The sequence below is a fragment of the Euleptes europaea genome, chromosome 4, assembly GCF_029931775.1.
Source record: "Euleptes europaea isolate rEulEur1 chromosome 4, rEulEur1.hap1, whole genome shotgun sequence".
Lineage (NCBI taxonomy): Eukaryota > Metazoa > Chordata > Lepidosauria > Squamata > Sphaerodactylidae > Euleptes > Euleptes europaea.
Window position 1 is genome coordinate 54,712,891 of NC_079315.1, and position 21,772 is coordinate 54,734,662.

Below are 21,772 nucleotides of genomic sequence, written 5' to 3' on the forward strand. Positions count from 1 at the left end.
GTCAGACAAGCAGAAAATCCAGCACTTAAGATGTGAAACAATTTGTTGCCTTCATCTATAATTCATTCTTGGCAAAAATGTGGAGGAAAAAGATGAAGACAGCTCCTAGCAAGGGCAATGTGCAGCCCCCGTATATTTATGGAAGATGCACAGCTCCTGATGGTAGAGTGCCATATCCATAATCTAGAACTGCATATGTGGCATCTGTTGCCAGTTAGGAAACCCTCAGATGGTCTATTTAAATCACAGGAATTAGGGGGATGTACACTAAATGCAGTTTCCGGTAAAAGTGCCTGGAGCTATCAGACTACAGTGCCACCAATCTGAATAGAGGTAGATACCTTTTTTAATGTGCATGTAGGAAAAGCTCACTGAAGCATACATGCATCTCTGCAGCATGGCTCTTACACCAAGGCTAGATGCATCAGCAGAGGCACACTTCTGGACGGGCCTTGTTGACAACCTGGCCTTTCGTAATGTTACATGCAGCATTTCTCCTACAAGTCAAAAAGGAAAAAATTACCAGATTTAAACTGAAAATTACAGAGGAGGATCAGCCTCCTGGAGTCAGCTATTATTGGTTGCTGTAAATCTACTTCAGGAGGGTCAGATAGCATGCACACAATCTCATATGAGAACCTGATAGACAGAACAGCAGAAATAGTTCACCCCTCAGTGTAGGTTACCAAAGATTGATGGCCCTGCCACAGATTACACTAAGCCTCATAGCTGTATCTTGGGGTGGAGGGTCAGTTCATCTCAGTACAAAGCGCATAAACAAACATGGTGTTGGTATTTAAGGGTAAGAATGTCTAAGATTCTATGGTACTTCAAAAACTCCACAACAGAAACTCCAATTCTGCAACTGAATGCTGTGTTTTATTTGCCTAAAAAAAATAGTAATGGTGGGGGGCGGGAGGGATCACTTACCAGCAGCTATACAATTTCTTGATTTTTAAAAAGAATACAGGTTGAGTGGAAACACATTTCTATCTTTAGTTTACTCAAACAGAATCAGAACCATCACACTTAACAATCATAGCCATTGATTCTTTTCTGAACTAGGTAGCACAACCTCCTCAAAAAGCAAATACAACTAATGTGCCATCAAATAGAGTTCTTGGAGGGGGAGACATTATCATAACATGTAAATTCAAGAAACTTTCATTTTTTGGGAGGGTGTCTTCTAAGGTATGATACTTGACAGGTCTCAATGCCAAAGATTCATACCTTGGAAGCAGCAAAACAAACGTACACAAGTTTCTCATAACCACACTTGCTCAGTCACTCATTTTCAAATAGATGCACATCTGAAGTGTGGCCACAGGTAGATAGACAACAGTACTAATTTTCAAGGCTATTGAACTAGGCCATCACGAATAGTTAACGTTTTACATTCCAAATGCAGAATTATATATATTAGGGCTATTACCATTCTATACCGCTATAAAATGGATTCAGCAGAACGAGCATGTAAATTGAAAAGAAAACTAATGCCTCTTCAGACACTGGAAGCAAGAAGGAAATTTGTTCCTAAATGGGAAACTTTGCCTGTAGTTAAGCCAATGAACCTCTCACATAGGCACTGTGTTGTGCTTCCAGGAGATATTCTTTTGTAGATAAACTACTTATATTGTTTTGGATAAACAAATGAGAAAGAGGAGGCTGTCTAGAAGAATTGAACCATAAAAGCAAAAAAAAAATCTTCATTATTAATCTATGCATCAAACGTACCACTTAAGATAATTTATACAACCTGCAATAACACTCAGATTCTTCTGGAAACTTTTGTCCCCGACTCTTTCCTTGAAAGCGCTGTGTGCTTTGCAGCAATATACCAATATAACAACGGGAATGACTCAAAGGTGAAACACTCAGAAGTGTTCCTGGTTTCAGCTGCAACATTGAAGGCAACCCAAAGGCTGCAACTGATTGGTGCATCGTAGATTTGATTTCTTAACCATCTGTTTATAAATGTTTCTGTATAAACGGCTCTTCAAAATTTAAATTTTATTCTAAATGTAAAAGTTCTTGTTTTTCCATTTTCTGTAGTACAAGACAATATCTGAATGCTACATCTTTTGCATGAAACTGTCAAATTCTAATAAAACAAGTTTCATGAATACTTCGCATATAAAGACCTTCTCAAATGTTTCACATAGTTCTGAACTAGCTTATTAAAAGTTTTAAATTACAAAAAGGAAAAAAATCCTTTAAAAGATCATTTCAGGGTCATCAGGGGGGGAAAGAGACAATTTATTGATACTAAAGCCTTTACTGTAATAAACCAAATATATTTACAATTTATACAAATGTTTGATCTTCAACAACAAAATACAAAACAAACAAACAAACAAACCATAGCCCAAGAGGCAAAACCAGGAAACAAGTTTATCCAAGATACCACTGCTCTACACAAGACAGAATGCAGGTGGAATTGCAAAAATCATAATCCACATATTCAGGCAATGAGCATGATCTTTATGAGGTCCTAAGGGTGCAGCAGTCTTCAGCAAACTGCTTTTAAAATCCAACGAAACTATGCTACTTCATCCATCTTGCCTTCTTGCTTCACATTGGTCCAAGTAGCCAGTAGCTGGATATCAACAAAGTCACCTTCTCTTTAATACATGCTGAACAGCATCATGTGAAGATGTGGAAACCAAGTTCTTCCTTTTTTATTAAAAAAGGTAAAGCCTTTCTACTTTTACAAATTAAGAACATTTTGGCCCAGTTCAACCCTTAGAAGGTATGTTTACAACATATTTTTTCAGTAGATTACTTCATAGACAGTAGCTTTCTTGTCTCCCGAGCCTGTGACTATGTATTTATCATCCACGGAGATATCACAGCTCAACACAGATGAAGACTCTTTGGACTAGAAGAGAGAGAACACAGCTGTAATAAAAATGGGGAAAGTAACACATACACACTTCATTTCTCTAGCCCTCATAATACTGTGGCCAGGGTTCATATGTAATGAAGCAGTTTGCTGAAGATAAGAGCCAATGGCAGGTTTATACATAATGGCAAATGGTAGTTTCTCATGTTAACATATTCATATACCACCTAATTTACTTACACTCAAGGTGGTTGGTGATGAAACATTAGGAGACCAGCCCTTGGAAATTCTCAGACTCACATATTCCCATCTCCCCTTTTGCATGGCTCAGAAATTACATTTCTACTTTCATGGCAAAACTTATTTGTTGTTACAGGCGAACCACAAATTATCACTTATTTATTTTCCTTCATTTATACCCTACCTTTCTTCCCAAGAGGGATCCAAAGCAGTTTACATTGTTCTCCTATCCTACATTTTATCCTATCAGTAATCTTGTGAGGTAGGTTCAACTGAGTAAGCGGGGATTTGATTCTGGGTCTCCCAGATCCTAAGATAATACTCTAATCACTACACACACTGATTCTGTGGTCACTATGGCTTGTCAACTGTATTTTGGAAGGAAGAGTGGGTTTGGTGATCAGACATAAGTGGAAATGATTCATTTGAAGACTTTACACGCGGGGAAGAATAAAAACAGGGAGTGTTCAATCCTGAGGCTCAAATGTATAACATCAGATGATTTTTTTGTTCTTTCATGCAAACTATTCCAATGAGCCCCAGTGGAAGAATATTGGACTTGAACCAGGGAGATTAAGGCTCAAATCCTCTTACTGCCATGATGTGCTAGCCTTAGGAAATTGCTGTTTCCCAGACAAACATACCTTGTAAAGTTTCCAGGATGCTACCACTAGACCCTACCTCCAAATCATCTACTTGCTTAGTTGTTACTCTTACCTGGAATATACTGGCACCATATGGCGTTCGCCAAGCGTTTAGGAGGTTATCTTTTCCAGTACTTACAAACCATTTGCCTGAAAAGGTTGAACAAAAACTTAGTAGAACATCCCACATAAACTAGCAAATCTGCATGTTTTCCTGTTCCCTGGTACGTAGATCACATGGCTAAATATAATCCAGATATGATTAATATGTTAATAATTCATTATGTTGAACAACAGAGAATAGGGAAGATCATCTAAAATAACTCCCATCCTGATACGTATATGCTTCAACAGCTGTCCTTTTGCAAGTGTTTGCCACATGGCTTACATCCAAGAGTGCCTAAAATCAGCCCTAGGCCATCCCAGGTTTTGATTCAGGGCACCTTCCCTTTGTTAGGTAACATATATAAATCAGTTAACAGGCATATGTAGCTCAGTAAGCAATGAGCACCATCCAAAATTCTTGACGATTAAATGACCACATCCATGTCTTAATGGTACTGTTACTTTATATGCATAGGCTTTCTCTCACAACTTTCCTGAAAGAGCTGGTAAAAGGGTGTGAGACTTACTTTCCAGCTGTTCAATCAAGATGAAATAAAACTATGTAAATGTCTTGCACTTGCCTTAAAACATCCAGCTGAGGAATGATTAGCATACAGAAATTCAGGAGGTTTATTTCAACTTACCACAGTAAGCAAACTTGAGTGACAGCACACAGCTCTCGTGAAGATGAAGCTGATATTTGTCTGGTTTATTTACATGCAATACTTCCACATTACTGCTCTCCATTCCCACAGCAAGCCATTCACCAGTGGGACAGTAGCCAAGGGAAAAGATCTTTGGTGGAAAAAATAGGGGTGAACACTCCTTACAAAAGTATCAAGAGATAAAACAGAAAACAATCTAAGGTATTTTGCATTGCTTAAAACATGGGAGTGAAGATTGTTCCTTTTCAGCACCAAAAAGTAGGATGGAAAAGTAATAAATTAGGAGGTCTTGTAATTTTATCACACATAAAGCAGTGCCATGCTTATCATAAAAACATAAAAAAGGCCATGCAGGATCAGACCAAGGTCCATCATGTCCAGCAGTCTATTCACACAGTGGCCAACCAGGTGCCTCTAGGAAGCCCACAAACAAGACAACTGCAGCAGCATCCTGCCTGCGTTCCACAGCACCTAATAATAATAGGCATGCTCCTCTGATCCTGGAGAGAATAGGTATGCATCATGGCTAGTATCCATTTTTACTAGTAGCCATGAATAGCCCTCTCCTCAATGAACATGTCCACTCCCCTCTTAAAGACTTCCAAGTTGGATGCCATCACCACATCATGGGGCAGGGAGTTCCACAATTTGACTATGCGTTGTATGAAGAAATATTTCCTTTCATCTGTTTTGAATCTGTCACCTTCCAGCTTCAGCAGATGACCCCATGTTCTACTATTAAGAGAGAGGGAGAAAAGCTTCTCCCTGTCCACTCTCTCCATACCATGCATAATTTTATAGACCTTTATCATGCCTCCCCTTAACCGTCTTCTTTCCAAAGTAAACAGCCCTAAGCATTTTAACCGCTCCTCATAGAGCAGTTGCTCTAGTCCCCTGATCATTTTGGTTGCTCTTTTCGTCACCTTCTCAAGCTTTGCAATACCCTGGTGTGGTGACCAGAACTGTACTCAGTATTCCAAGTGTGGCCTCGCCATAGTGTGATAGTAGCAGTTTTATTCTCTACTCCTTGTCTAATTATGGCCAGAATGGAATTTGCCTTTTTCACAGCAGCCGCAAACTGGGCTGACATCTTCATCGAGCTATTCACAACCACCCCAAGATCTCTTTCTTGTCTGTCACTGCCACCACAGATCCCATCAGCATATATGTGAAGTTAGGATTTTTTTGCCCCAATATGCATCACTTTACACTTACTCACACTGAAACTCATTTGCCAATTTAATGCCCATTCCTCCAGTTTGAAGAGATCCTTTTGGAGCTCTTCACAGTCCAATTTTGTTTTAACCACCCTAAATAATTTGGTGTCATCTGCAAACTTGGCCACCTCGCTGTTCACCCCCAACCCCAGGTCACTGATGAACAGGTTGAAAAGCACCGGTCCCAACACTGATCCTTGAGGGACCCCACTGCTCACTTCTCTCGACTGGGAGAACTGACCATTGATTCCTACTCTCTGCTTCCAATTTTTCAGCCAGCTCTCAATCCATAAGAGGACTTGTCCTCTTATCCCATGACTATGAAGTTTGCTTAGCAGTCTTTGGTGAGGGACTTCGTCAAATGCCTTTTGGAAATCCAAATACACAATGTCTGTAGGCTCATTCCTGTCCACATGCTTACTGACCTACCTTTACAGAAGCCATGTTGGGTTTTCTTCAGCAGGGCTTGCCCTTCTATATGCTTGACAATTCTATCTTTAATAATGCTTTCCATTAATTTACCTGGAACAGATGTTAAGCTAACTGGCCTGTAATTTCTAGGGTCCCCCTGGAACCTTTTTTATAAATGGGTGTTACATTGGCCTTTCTCCAGTCCTCTGGTACAGAGGCTGATCTAAGGGACATGTTACATATCATTGTTAGAAGTTCAGCAGTTTCTTGAGGAACTCTAGGATGAATACAGTCTAGTCCCTGTGACTTGTAAGTTTGCAGTTTGTCTAGACATTCTAGGACTTCCTGCCTTGTTACCACTATTTGCCCCAGTTCCTCATTCTCCCCTCCCCTAAACCTCTGTTCAGAAGAAGGAATCTGCCCTCTCACCTTCGTTACCTACGAGTGTTTCATGGCATTTATCTGTCTCTTTGCTCTTACTACCCAAGCTCAGCCAAAAAGAAAAAAGAAAAAGAAAAGAAAAGCCAAAATTCAAAATTCAGATAGGCACTTAGAAAGATATCTGATTGCTGTTAAAATAGCAGACTGCATAAATAAAAATATGGTGCTTCACTGCCAACAATGGCTTTATTCAAAGGTAAATGCTTTCCCTAAAACCAATTTTAGCTATACCAACAGCCTATGCAAATACAATTATTAATATAAATATAAATAACTTCACCCAACTACCATTTGGGAGTGGTAAAGTATCGTATTAATCACTGTCTTAAAATATAGGATTATATATTAGACACCTGGGATGTGAAGTCATGCTGCTGCAACTGCCTCCCTTCTCTCAAGTCCCAGGATCTCACAGTGTTGTCCAAACCTCCTGTCCAGAGCTTGGTACCATCATTAGAAATGTCAATACAGCTGGCTCCATCTGTGTGGCCCTGGAATTGCCTGATAAAACAAACCAGATTGAATAATGATTTCCTGCCAGAACACAAGGTAAACACTGTTGTGTTGTTAGTTTTGGACTCTGTATGTGTGTCATCTCCCCTGTGTCAACTGACGTGCAGCAAACAACAACCCTGACCCCTCCCACAACCCTGATGTGAAATATGATCATTGTACACAAGCTGTTCTGCAGGTGCCAGAGCATGTGAAATGGACCACAGAGCAGCTAAACAAAACCAGCTCCCCGTCTGTACAGATCTGTGAAAGTAAGAAAACTGTTTAAGAAGCTGTAACATAATCCATTATTACATTGGGAAATAAAACTTAAGCAATTACTAAGCTAACCTAAAAAGTACAAAGGACAAATTGCTTGAGCAGAGGCAGGCAGTTGTTTATAGGTTTTGTTTAAGCTGTGAATCAAGAATGTAAAAACACTTTTAAAGGATTCAGCTACATAAACACATGCAGGAAGGGATCCAAAAACACTAAGCTTTCTGCTTGCACTGGCTGAGCCTGCAAAATTATGCCCTTGGTAGCAAAAAGGTCATGAGCTGTCATCATTATTCAACATTGTTTTACGTTTTGAACCTTCGTGTTCTGAAATCCCTCCTCTCAGTAACAAAGAGTCAGCTCGAGCCTTTCTTAATCCCTAAACTAGAGCGTTCAGAGGCGCCTGCCTTTTTCCATCCTGCAATTAGTTTTATTTCCATGACTTAACAGCAAAAGAGGAAGAATGACTATCATGGGACTTGCTATGAATCAACATGGTATGTCTGAAGTCACTGGTCTGAAAATTCAAGGAGCTATCAGTTAGTGCATTTTTTTTTTTTTTACTGTCTGCTATTTTTACTCTGCTACGAGTAAGAATAAGAAGTGAACCACAACAAACTGGCAACCAAATCTTATTACTCAGGAAACCTGGCAAGAACTCACTGGTACAAATTCATTAAGTACATAAGAGGGTAAGCTGAAATATTGGCTTCTATAAGTTCACTACATAAACCTAAATAACGTCTTCTCCTTTGTGCAGGCCAATGGGAGAAAAATCAGCATTTTCTTATCACATCAAAATTTCCCGATGTCTAACCTTCAGGGTTTTTTTTAACATTCAGTGGCCAGTATTCAAACAATACTTGGTCCTATTTTGGGACTTTAGTCCCAGGGCGTTACCTAACAATTTGCCTATGTTTCTCACTCTTCTCTTGGAACAGGTCACACAAATGTGTTATTTATTTTAGTGATCACAGTATATCCAACCATCCTCCAGGAAGCCTTCCCTTAATCCTCAACAGAAGAGCCAATTAAGTTGGAGAAGGTTAGGCTGGACAAAGGCTTCACATTTTGCTCAGTGGTATGGCAGGACAAGGGTAGGATCCACTCCAGTATATGCAAATTGTTTGCAGGACTCCATTTGCATTATGCAGTAGTTTTCCATATGATGAATTACCACATGCAGACAGTAGATGCCACAAAGATGAACATCATAGTTCATGCTACTCTCCTGGCACAGTGCTTACCCATCTGCTCCTGTGCTTTGTTCATTTGTTTTTTTTACTGCTGGCACATTAATTTATAAGAATTAAGACAGAAAGGGCTGAAAGCTGAAACACAACTTTTGAATAACTTGAAGCTACTTCAGACATTGCTTTCCCCTAATTGTACATGTCTGGAAGTATTATTAGAACATTAAAGATGTAGGGTTTTAACATTCTTCTCTATTCACATATCTGTGTATCCAAAAGTAAAATACAAAGCAACACTGATGCTACAAAGCTAATCTCATAAAATGAAGCTGAATCCAGTGAAGATGGAGGTCCTGTGGCTAGGAAAGGGATGTCTGGGGACTGGGTGCTGGCTCCCAGCTCTTGATGGCATGCAATTAACATCTGCACCTGCTGTCAAGAGCTTGGGTGTGATCCTGGATGCCTCCTTATCTATGGAGGTCCAGGTCGCAGCTGTGGTCAAGGTGGTTTTTTACCATCTCTGCAGGTCCTGGCAGCTGGTGCCCTTCCTCTCCCACCCTGATCTAGCCACGGTGATCCATGTGATGGTCACCTCTAGGCTAGACTACTGTAATTCACTCTACGTAGGGCTGACCCGGTGGCTCCAGCTGTACAGAATGTGGCGGCTAAACTCCTTACTGGGGTCTTGCCCCGAGAGCACATTCAGCCGGTGCTACGTCAACTGCACTGGCTCCAGATGGAGTATTGGATCAGGTTCAAGGTGCTGGTTTTGGCCTTTAAAGCCTTACATGGTCTGGGACCGTCGTATCTTCGGGACCGTCTCTCCTGGTATACCCCCCGAAGAGCATTACAATCATCTGCTAATAATTTACTGGTGGTCTCTGGCACTAAGAGTGTGCGGCTATCCAGCCTGGTGGAATGCTCTGTCTGATGACACCAGGGCCCTGTGGGACCATAAGGAGTTCCGCAGGCCTGTAAGACAGAGCTTTTCCGCCAGGCCTACAGTTGAGGACAGCGGATATTACTACACCCTACTCTCCCCCTCCTCCTATGTGTATATAAGATAGACCTGAGGGGATGCCTGACTGTTTGTCTGGCCAATATGATGGGATTGTTGTGCCATCTTTGGATTTTTAAAATTTTAATTGGGTTTTATTACTGTAAGTTTTAATAATGTTGGTATATATTTTAAATGATGTAACTCACCCTGATCTGGGGAGGGCGGGCTAGAAATCACTAAACAAACAGACAAATAAATAAAATGTTTCATGGAAAATGATAAATTGACTTTTTACAGCTATGATTAAAGCTTCCCCTAGAAATAGGTTCACGTTAAGGTTATAGTGCCTACTAAATTAAAGGGTCCAACCCACCATATAATCATCTCTCAAATAGATTTTCAGGTAACATGGATGATGAAGAAGAAGAATTGGTTTTTATATGCCGACTTTCTCTACCACTTAAGGGAGACTCAAACTGGCTTATAATCACTTTCCCTTCCCCTCCCCATAACAGACACCCTGTGAGGTAGGTGGGGCTGAGAGAGCTCTTAATAGAACTGTAACTTGCTCAAGGTCACCCAGCTGGCTTCGTGTGTAGGAGTGGGGAAACAAATCCAGTTCACCAGATTAGCCTCCGCCACTCATGTGGAGGAGTGGGGAATCAAACCCGGTTCTCCAGATCAGACTCCACCGCTCCAAACCACCACTCTTAACCACTACACCAGGGATGGGGAACCTCAGGCCCGGGGGCCGTATGCGGTCCCCGAGGACATTTTTTGTGGCCCTTAGGAGTTCCGGGGCCCTGCTGCGGAGGCGTGGAATGGAGGGCACTCCTGAGGGTGTTCCTGGGGCCACGGCTTGCAGGGGGGCTGTGGCGCCCTTTGGACCTCCTCTTGCTGACTGATGGCTGTTGGTTGGCGAGAGGAGGGGGAGGAACGCTTCCCCCAAGGTTGCCCCCTATAGCCGCAACATGCAGGAATGCCGGGGCACACTGTAAGCCCCTCTTGCTGTCTGTCGGCTGTTGAGCAGCGAGAGGGGGGGGGAAGAGGCCCATGGCTCCTGGCGGCACAGCATGCACGCAGGAGCCGATAGGGCTTCAGGGGGCCTTTTGTGGACTCTGGGGCGGGGAGGGCATGGAGCCTGGGGCCAGGTTGCATGGGGCTGGGAGAAGGCTTTTCTCTCTCCCTCTCTTTCTGTCTCTTTCTTTGTCTGTCTCCCTCCATCCTTTTCTTTCTCCCCCTCTTTCCATTTCTTTCTCCCTCTCTCCCTTTTCCTCTTTCTCTGTTTTCCTTCCTTCCTCCCTTGCCAATCGACCGCGGGCTGCGCCTCCCTGGCGCCTCGTTTCCTTGGGCCCACCGCTGGCTGCCCTCCCGCCTGGGAGGGGAGGAGGACCGGGGGAGCCCCCCAGGCCTTCTCTGCGTGGCCTCCCCTGGGGTTGCCAACCTCCAGGTGGTGGCCGGAGACCTGGCAACCTTAGCCTCTCCCTCCCCCACCGGGAGATCTACACCTGGTATGGCCCCCAAATGATGTTATAAATGTGCAAATGGCCCTTGGCAGGAAAAAGGTTCCCCATCCCTGCACTACACCATGCTGGATGAATTAGGGGAACAGTGTTATGGACTGCAAAGGCAGGATTCAGACAAGTGGTGTTAGATCTCAGTGCACAGTTACATGGAAAACATTACAGCTCCCACTGTGCTTTATGGATTTCATGCAAAAGGCATAAATGATCACCAGTCTCAAGTATAACTGAAGCAAGAACTGCTTGGACAAGACAAAGGCATCTACATTTCTTTGAAATCAGGTCAAATATTAGTCCAGAACTGAGTATCTGGGTTGGATCCAGATGAAGTTTTCCAGTGGCAGAATGGAACTTTTCTGCCTCCCTCCTCCCATTGCATACCACTGATCTGCATGAAATGATTTTCCTAGGGGAGCCAGGGACCCTAAGGGACGTGAGGGGGAAGGGGGGGACCAGTCTGTGTTTTATAATGCAGTGATTGCATTATGCAAGCAGAAACTGGAACTGGGCATCAAAACAGCACAATGTCAGTATTCATTTTAAAATGAATGCCACAACACTATGAAGATGGGCTTGAATAGGGAACCCCAGGTTATGTTTTATTAGCCAGAAGGTGGGATGAACAGCATTTTAAGAAGCCAGCATGTGATGCTTCAATACCCTGCATTGCTCCTTTCCATAATTAGCAGAGACAAAGTCAAAATATACAAATATGCTTCATTTGCATAATTTATAGAAACTACATACTTTGATTTACTTGAATGTTAAGACTACTTTAGTGTAGAATTTTGATATTCCCTTCAGATGCAGACTTTGCGTAGCCTTGTTTGTAATTAAGATGACTAATTGGATCTAAGTGTCTTGAAATGCTTAGTGCCTAAACTTTGATGCTTTAAATAGCCTCTCATTACCAAGGCAGGTGCAAATGTTGGTTGTGCTTGCTTAGATTTATCGTGGGCTACTGCCAATTTTATGGTGATGTATGACAAGTTAGTCTTGTGGTCCACTAAACACTGTCATATTACAATGCTATTTTAGGCAGATAAAAGGCGCTGCCATGCCAAGATTTTCACATTAAGGTATACCAATAAATTCATTCTTTAATCATGAAGGCTCAGAAGAAAACAGGCTACAGAAATGACTGATGTGGGCATTGTGTTAACTGCACACCTCCCTACCACCTTTCAGTTCTTTGGAAGTATTAGAGACTACAAAAGGAATACTTTAGGCTCTCAGGAGATCAGCAGCCAAATGCACATAGGAGAAGCAGAAAGGATAGAAATCATGAGCTATTTTCCAACGTTATTTATCCTTTCAGTTAAGTAGAAGCTTCAAGAGCTGTCTCATGCTTTTACACCTTGGCTGACCATACCTTTGAGATATCCCAACAATAGTGTAACCACTTCACTGTTTCAAAAAAAAATGTGGATGTTGGTAACAACAGACTGGTCTGGAAACAATGCAAGTTCATTGATGGCAGAGCACAGCTGCAAACCCGTCGCTTGGTTCTCCTGACTACAGAATTCTCTGGCTTTCTCAGCTAAACAATAACCAGTATTACAGAATTCTGAATTCTCACCAAAGCAACTGGACTGTAGCTTCAAATACCTTCCAGAAGTTCAACAGAACAACAGAGCTGAAATATGGGAAAGGTTTTCATTTGCCTAAACATGTTTTTTTGGCTGATCACAGTTTAGGCAGAACAGCCATAATAGAGTACCATTCCAGAACAGTGAAACCTTGCAGCTTTTATGACTAAGGAGAAACCTTTGAAGAAATGATCCTATCATCTGTTGCCACTGTTAAAAGAGAAATTAAATGCGAGAGAAAGAGATTTTATCTTCCTAACATTCAAATGAAAGAAAGGGCTTTGATGACAAGACAAAACAGGTGCAGTAATGCAGTTAACTGGAAGTGCTGATGGTGCAGAGGATGGGCGCTGCCCTATGGGATATGGAACAGAAAGTGGTACACAGCAAATGGAAATCAAGGAATGATCGCCTGAAAAAAAAGAGAGTGGGAGAGCCATGAATGGAAGTAGGCAGGTTAGTATGCTGAAGTTAAGGAGTGGCAGAGGAATTAAAGGGTTAGTTGCAGACAGGAGATGTTCTGGAACTGAAAGGGCAAACAAGAGGATAAAGATGTATTAAAGCATGACCAGCAATGGAGGAGGGACTCATGATCTGCACATGAAAGGTGAGCCAGTTAATTATGTAATGACTTGCCATAATTTCACTACAATGCTGTCAACTGGAATAAATCCAATGGGAAAAAAACTACTCAGTCTCTCATTATTTACAGATCTAGGCAAAAGAATTTTTGTTTTGCTTTATACTTTCTCCCTAAATGCATGCTATGCTAAAAGCAATTGAGGGCAAGCAGATAACCTGAAAATGAGCTATTAATATTCGGGCCACTCAGCATTTTCAGAAATGTTTGCAGAACACACCTGCTGTGCTTTGAGGAAGCAAAGATGGCTAGCAGCCAGTCACTTTTTAAAAAATGGATGTTTATTTACACATAGTCACAAAAAAACTTGTTTGAATGAAAAATTTGGGCACATGGTACCCTATCCAACATCCTGCACATGCTCCCACCCTGCCTGTGGTCAACCAGCCACATATAGTCAGCTGCCATGTGTATGATTAAGCTTTCTACATGTCACAGCAAACATTTTAAGCACTTCTGCTAACCTGCAAAAGCTTCATCTATGCATGGTGGCAGATGTTGCACATGACCAGCTAGCTACAGCACTAGCTAGTTGTTGCCTAGGTCAGTTTAGCCTGAAACTCCAATAGTTTTTAGGAAGCAGATAGAAGGGGCAGGACTGTGAGTACACAAAAACACTTGATGCCACATTTTAAATAGCATATTAAGGAAAGCTCAATTCTGGATAAAAGTCTGAAGATGGCTAGATACATGCAATTCAGTGTTAGAACACAGAGCCAGTCCCAGTAAGGTAACAGAAGGCAGTGAGTTGAAGCAGCAAGCTAGGAAGGAAAGGACATTTACAGGCTGCCTAATCAAGTACAGAGAAAACAGGAGAGGAAATGTTTGTCATTGGACACTTCTAGGCCTTACTTATCAAATGCAATCATAACATTTAATTCTTGGATCTCTGAAGCTAGTGAGACAACAGAACTATTTCCTCCATGCCATCAGCAATGCTAGTTGATCTTTCTGCCTTTCTCAACCAGGCTGGAATTTTGCTTCTATAATTTGCATCAGATGACTATATTTCGCAGAGATTTTGTGCAGCTGCCAGGAAAGAACTAACGAAAGGCAGAACCAATTCCAACTTGAATGGCTATAACAGATCTGCAGGTAATGGAACAGAAAAGTGCACTATGAGCCCAAAGTTGGAACTTGACATAATATGGAAGGACAAAGGCAAGGAAACAAATGGTGCAAAGGAAAACAAAATCTTTAATAATTTTTAAAACCCCTACGCGTTTTGCGTGCAGCCTTGCCAGGGGGAACGTTACTAAAAAGAATCTAAAAGATTCCCCCTGACGAAGCTGCACACAAAACACATAGGGGTTGTAAAAATTATTAAAGACTTTGTTTCCCTTTGCACCATTTGTTTCCTTGCCTTCGTTTTGCCTTGGTGCAACCTCCTTCTTTTCTTCATAAACTGGGAGGAAGCTAGACATTTGTGTCTTGTGAAGGTGAGGGCATGATATGGAAGTGGAAAGGACAGTGGTGGCGGGAATATAAAATCCAGCCAAAATTGTTAGACTACGCTCCCCATCAAACATCAACCAGATTCGCCCTAGTAGCAACTGTTCATATAGGCACTCTTGTCCTTATCTTATGAAGGCATAACAACTCCACACAGCAGCTTGACAAAGAAGTTGGAAGAATAGCCAGCTAACCTGACGAGAGTCTGATTGTGCAGATCCCACACGGCAATGTTCCCATCACTGCAGCAGGAGAAGCAGACCTTGGAGTCAGGGCTGATTGCTAGAGCATAGCAGGCTGGAGCAGAGGACGTCAGTTCCGCTTTGATACGTGGAGTTGGAGCTGCTAGGTCCCAAATGGATAACGTGCTGGCTTCCCCACCGACAATCAGGGTGCATCCATCAGGGAGCAATTTACAAGATCGAATATAGTTATCCCTGTTCTGTAAAAATACAAACCACCTCAATTACATTAATATTAATATATTTTTGTAATAATGGCCAATGGCATATTTCATGTGGCATCCAGATTTTAAACACTTGGACTCTTCTGAGTTGTAAAGAAGAAAAGCCACTGACAATCCCTAGACTGCAGCTAAAGAAATTCAAGTTAAGATCTGCCTTTGAAGTATGGCACTATGCTTGGTTTTCAGGATAATGGCTGGTAATTCCTTCCATCTTATTCCCAAATAAATCTATCAAAGAGAACCAGAGCCAAGATAAATTCGCTTTCTGTACAATGTGCAATGCATGGCTATTGCAACTTACATGAATCATTTTGATGAAGCCACTAGGCCTTCATTGGTCAGGAGGTGCTCTCTTTAGAGAGTTTAATTATTAATATCTCAAGTTTCACATGGAGAATAATGTTTACTGAAAAACTAAAGAGAAAAAGACATGGGAATTATTCCAGCCCTCAGCTGTTACAGGTTTTAGTCTATAAATGCACTGGTTGTCAAAATTCTCACTTTTAATAGCAACATTAGAGTGGTAAAAATTCTGTAGCAGCCAAGAGGATAAAACCAATAACAAATCATGCAGAGCTAGTAAGGGGAAAGCATTTTTCGCTATGTTTTACTTCCCTTACTATAGCCGAGAAGGATTTTGTTATTCAAGGAGACTTTGTTCTGACCTCATGAGCAGCAATAAACAACAGTACATCCTAAAGTTAAAAAACTTGGACCACTGTGCCAGAAATGCATAATTCATACATATATATTCAGCAAAGATATTTGATATCTAGTAATGGGGTATCAGGAGAAAAAGCCATAGTAACAGATGCAGTATATGGCTTGGTATAACACTCTATTAAATACCTTCATAAAGATTATTGTTTTTATATGGCTTTATAGCTTTGGTATTTTTACAGCAACTGGTTTTTATATCTCCACCGTTTTTATCCCCCAAATTTAAAAATCCCTTATTTTGACACAACAGGGTGTCAGCCAAAGCTCTCTACAGTAGTGACTTGCCATAAGAGATAGTGCATCATGATGAAAGTACCAGAACTGTTTACAGAAAGGCTGAATTTGTTACCAAGCCCATATCTGTTGCAACACTAAGACAGAATGGTAGCATACATAATACCTCCAATACAAATTTTAGCCTCACAACATCCCTGTGAGGTAGATTAAGCTGATATTATATGATTGGCTCACAGTTACCCAGCAAGCTTCATGTCAGAGAGGGCATTTGAACCCAGGTCTCCCCACTCCTAGTCCACTATACAACACTGGCTCTATGAACCATGCTTATCAAAGTCAGTTGCTTGTTATTAGTCCATCTTGTTTTAAATATGAAAATGTCCATATTTTACTGACAGGCAATTCAATGCCTATTGCCATTCTATTATGATTCTGTAACTTTCATGTTCTTCAAAGAATCAAATATAAAAATCAGACTTTCATGCTACATGCCACGTACAGTAAAATTTTATTCATCTTACAAATGTAGACAAGTTGAAGGGGACCAGAATAACCATCCAACATTTTTCATAAAACCAAAAAGAAGGAAATGGAGTCATAAAATGTTGTGTTACATAAAAGCAGAAACTCAATCCATCTGCAATTGTCTTGTAAGACTAAAACAAATGCTGTTAGTCTTTAATGTGCCACTGGACTTCTGTTTTGTAGTAGAATCATGACCAAGTTTTTGCACTGGATGCCCAAGGAAAACCTCATAATGCACGAGGGCCATGTTTACCTACCAGACAGTCCAGCTGAGAAACAGGACTCTTGTTGCCAGGTTGGCTTATATCCCAGACTTTGACGCATCCTTTCCCGCCAGTATATACATGTCTCGTGGGGTTGCTGATAGTAACTGCACAAACCACTTCACCATGATTCAAAGTGTTGATCTGGCGAGCATGGCGAGGTATTCCTGGTCCAATGAGTGCATCAGGAGGGAAAGGTACTGGTTGCATCTGACCATCTGCCGTGACGTGAAAGGAGTAAGCTCTGTTTTGGATGAAAGAAGAGGAGCTTTAAAAATGCACTAATAAAATGCTCCAAGTACTAAATAATATTTGTGTTCTCATACACTAGGTTGGAGCCCATGTGGTGTTCCCACTGATGGAAATGTTTCTACCCACAAAGTATGACTTTCTTACCTACCCTCATCTGATGCATCCCCCACCCCCCACCCCCAATGCTGTTCCTGAGGGGAGGCCAGTTTCCCTGCAGCAGTATTTCCAGGAGGGGCATTTTTGGAATGCAGCAAGAGCAAGAAGGTGAGAAATCTGCTCCTTGGGATCCAAGCCATCATGAGCAGCCATACAGAAATGCCATGGAATAGCTGCTCCAGTTGGAAGAAAGCTAATAATCTGTTCAAGGATGGAGACATAGTTAATTGTCACAGCAGTGCCCTCAGCCTTCAGGCCTGATTCTGGGGAAGTAATCATTTCACCCAACCCACTTAATTTCCTTCAATGGCAACCAGTAATGTATAAATGGATGATTTTAAAGAAAATAAATCAACACATGGAAATGCTAATGACAAGAGCAGTGACTCTACAGTATACAATACTAAATAAAAGATACCATGGGCTTTAGAATGTTACAGGGATATTTTTTTTAAAAAGTCTATAAAATTGAAATTGAAATTATCACCAGACCCCAAAGTCTAAAGGCTAAACTTTTTATTGTTAGAGAAATACAAACACGGAGTAATTGGCGGCCACTAAGGGCCTCTAAACACAGGCTAGTAAGAGTCAAAGTGCTGGGAACATCAGAAGGATCTTTCATTTGGAAGAATTTAGATTAATAAAACTAGTATCAATACAACATCTTCTATTTGAATTCATGTACAATTTGGTTTTAAACTCACACCTGACAATTGATGAGCACCACATACAACTAAACATGCCTGTGTTTATCTGGAGATATGGCCCAATGACTCCCAGTAAGTATATGGCTGTTCCTTGTGATCAGTTTACTGAAGTAATGGTTTTACAGGCAAGTCAATTCTTAAAGAGGAATTTGGGTCACTTATGGTTCAACACTCACTTTCCTCTACTTTTGCAGTGATTCACATCTGTTGCCAAAACCTGATGGTTTATCTTGGGGCATATACACTTTAAGGGGAGAGGCAGGAATCAATGCAGTCGTTTGATATAAAGTCCCAAAGACATCCAGCGAGGAATTTTAAAAGAAATGGAAACAGAGTCAAATAGAGCAGTCTCCCCACCCCCTTCTGTAGTGTACTTTCACTTAACTACTTTTCTCTCATCTGCTAAATTATCTCTGTAGGACATTGATTCTGTAATTTAGTTAATTAGTTTGCTCTTCCTTCCTTTTTAACCAAAGAAAACACAGCCAGGTAGCTGCCAGTCTGGACACACAAATACAATTAGTTTTCCTATCTACAACAATGGCTTGGAGCATTTTAATTAGATCATGCTTTTTACTTTAGGTCTTTCTACATCCTTTGCAAAACCAAAAGGGCCACACGCCACTTTGATCATACACATGTATTTGCCAGAAAGATGGATTCACACACATCACTGAAGTTAGATGTATTAGGAAAAGTTACCATATGCTATTGCTAGACACAAAAACAGAGGTAAAATGTAGGTTCTTCTGCAAACAGTTCCCCGCCCCAACACCAATTTGGAGAATATGAAAGTGAAATACATTTTTAGAACATCTTTATATACCACCTATCCCCCTATCAAGTCAGGACCCCAAGGCAGATGACAATGATATATACATACAAAATGAAGAGCCTGTTCTAGCTTCCCCCATGGGCTGTTTTAAATAATCCTGTCTTACAGCCACACCGATAGGCCCCAAGGGTAGGTGCCAGCCTCAACCCTTCATAGAACAACAGAAAAGCCCATGGCATGGGCCATCACAGACCATATCCGTGAGAGCAAGGGGACTGTAGCGGGGAGCACAAAAGGTACAAATTGTTTGCTAAACTGAATTATCTGAATGGGTGCAAAAGGTACTCTACATGTAATCATCCATAGCCACTAACAGCTTGATCTGTGAATTAAAAACAATACACAGAGTTGGAAAAGCCACAGAATTTAATGGGACTTGCCCCTAAAGTTGGCACACTTGGGCTACAGCCCAAAGCAAACAACAAACAGTAGCTTTACAGCAGCTTTGGGCATTGATAATATATGTAAATAGAGAAAGGATAATTCTCTAATATCTAAGCATATCATTGATGTTGAAAGTCACTCTTAGAATTTTAAAGAGAAGAAGCCTTTTAACATGGGTTATTAAAAAAACTGTTGTGGACCTTGGATTCTGTTAGCATGTTATTCAAATGATAGTGAAACAACAGGAAACTGGTTATCCATAGGGTAATTATATAATATATATAATTATATATATAATTATATATATATATATATTTTAAAAACAGCAACTAGTTCTCATTGTTAAGAGCTTATTTAGCAAGAACTAGTATGCATTGTTACGCACACACAAAAAACACATTTCAAGAGTTGCTGTACGTAAGAGATAATGTAACAATCCTCAGCTGAAACATGAAGATGTTGTGGGAGGGGAAGAGAAATCTCCCCTCTACTAAAAGAAGGATATACGGCTTGGATGCTGCATCCCATTTACAAAATAAATTCAATGTGACATCTCGATTTGTGTGCCTGAAAGGAACTAGCTTTCAAACTGAAGCTGAAAACTCTCCTGCTGTCAATATGAATCTGCAGCAGACCGCACATTATCTGTACTTCTACACCAGAAATTTTCAATAGACTTATCTATCACAGATAAGGATATGCCATCAGAAATTTGCTATGGGTAACTGAAGGCATCCTGCTGCCTTGGGGTGATCAAGCATAGCGTCAGTCTAGTTTCAAAGGCAAATAATGAAGGGAGAGCAACTCAGCACCTAGGATTCTTAAAGTTTATCTTGTCTATTCATATAGTACACACAGGCTAAAATGGAAGGAGCTTCCAGCTAAGGGGAGGGAGGTAGTAGAAAAGAACTCCAGGTAGTCTGGGGGAAGATGATTTATAAAGTAAAATTGAAGCAATGACGGCTAGGGGAAAGTATCCATGGGACATGGAGCCTTCCAAGAAACAGGTATCCCCGTCTCCTAACTGCCATTGGCTCTGCTTTTTGGTTTATAAGATTTTGCCAGACAGACATTTTCAGACACCTTCCCAAAGCCACACAGCCAGAAAACTACTATTTTAAAGTAATGAATATTAGCAAAATGTAGACTCTTAGGATATCAAAATCCACATCAAGTACTACATTAAACGGTCAGCTACAACAGCAGAGAACACAGCTCAGGCAAGTAATGTGTAAATGCTTCCAAGGTTGGTGAATACTCGGCTGGAGGCCTTCCACTGCACACCATGAACTTGTACCATGCAAGTGCAGCAACTGGTATTAGATGTGGACTTCTCTGAGGCTTAACACACTCAGTATATACAACGTTTATTAAAAACGTGTTATCTATGTTAGATCGCACCTCAGACCTCCCGTTTTGGCTTGGAAATGCTTTGGAAGCGTCAAATTTCCATGTTTTCCAAAAACGCCTATTCCACAAAGTATTTCCTCATGTCGTCTTAAAGACGGCAATACAAGGGGTGCATTCAGTCACAGACGCTATTGTTTTCTCCGCCCCTATGCTGGCAACACCCAATTCAAAGCGTTCCCCCTCCCTCCCGTCTGCGTCCATCAATCATTTATTTTGCTTTAATTTTTTTTCTTAACCGCCTGTGGTCTACCAAAGGAACGTTGGAACAACAGGACATTAGGACATTGAACTAATGAGTTGTGCGGGGACCCCAATTAAACTATTTTTTTCTGGATACATTTATTTCATTGCAGGTGGTTTACCTTGGAGTGGATTTTATGCCCTATCCGTGGGACTTGGGGGCTGGCAGGGGAAAGAGAGTTCCCCACTTTTGAGGGTTTGGAAAAAAGGGGGGAAAGCGGCGGGGAGAGAAGGGGTCAGCAAGAGAGAAAGAGAGGTGGGAGGAGGCTGCAGGACCCTTTTAATTAGCGCAAGTCTCCAAAAGGGTTCCCACACCACACAATCAGGCATGCAGGGTTTCAATCTCCTGCCCTGTTCCTCCAGTTCCTGATTTTTTTTATTCATGGTGCTTTTACTAATGAAGGAATGATAGGACCTTGGTCTCACCCCTGAAAGTACGGTGGCTCTGTGACTCACACTTTGATTTGTATGGCTTTTGATCTATTGTGGGGTGGGGGGGAAGTGCCTGCATGGAACATTGTGGAAAAGTTCTTCCAATATGCTGTGCAGCGGCAGCAAAGCACCTCCGCCGCCCCAGCACCACCACTCTTAAAATGGCGGATGAAAACAAAGGAACTTGGAAACCAGGCCAATCACAGTGTCCTATCGTTCCAATGCTAGTGCTCATGTGTAAAAAAGGGGGGGAGGAGGCAGGGAAGCATTCGCGGAGTAGGCATGACGTAGTGCTTCCACAAACTCCTCCCCTGAATGTTTCGCACAAATGTGGGAGGTGCAGAATGAAAGTAAAACGTCATGGAAGCTTTGTGAGTTTGCATGGTGCAATCAGGAATTGCCAATACGCAGCCAA

At 41.4% G+C, this 21,772-nt stretch overlaps 1 protein-coding gene across 2 annotated transcripts in view; it reads right to left on the reverse strand.

The window, feature by feature from the left end:
* Positions 1–2,501: 2,501 nt before the first annotated feature.
* The window catches only part of LOC130476017 (transducin-like enhancer protein 1), a 96,893-nt gene continuing 77,622 nt past the window's right edge, over positions 2,502–21,772 (reverse strand). For both annotated transcript variants that reach the window (XM_056847820.1, XM_056847819.1), the window contains 6 exons: positions 16,936–17,185; positions 14,925–15,172; positions 6,919–7,066; positions 4,476–4,626; positions 3,800–3,876; positions 2,502–2,878 (listed from right to left, as the gene is read on the reverse strand). In XM_056847820.1, coding sequence (XP_056703798.1) covers positions 2,771–2,878; positions 3,800–3,876; positions 4,476–4,626; positions 6,919–7,066; positions 14,925–15,172; positions 16,936–17,185 — 982 coding nt within the window. In that variant the 3' untranslated portion in view covers positions 2,502–2,770. The remainder of the gene's footprint in view (positions 2,879–3,799; positions 3,877–4,475; positions 4,627–6,918; positions 7,067–14,924; positions 15,173–16,935; positions 17,186–21,772) is intronic.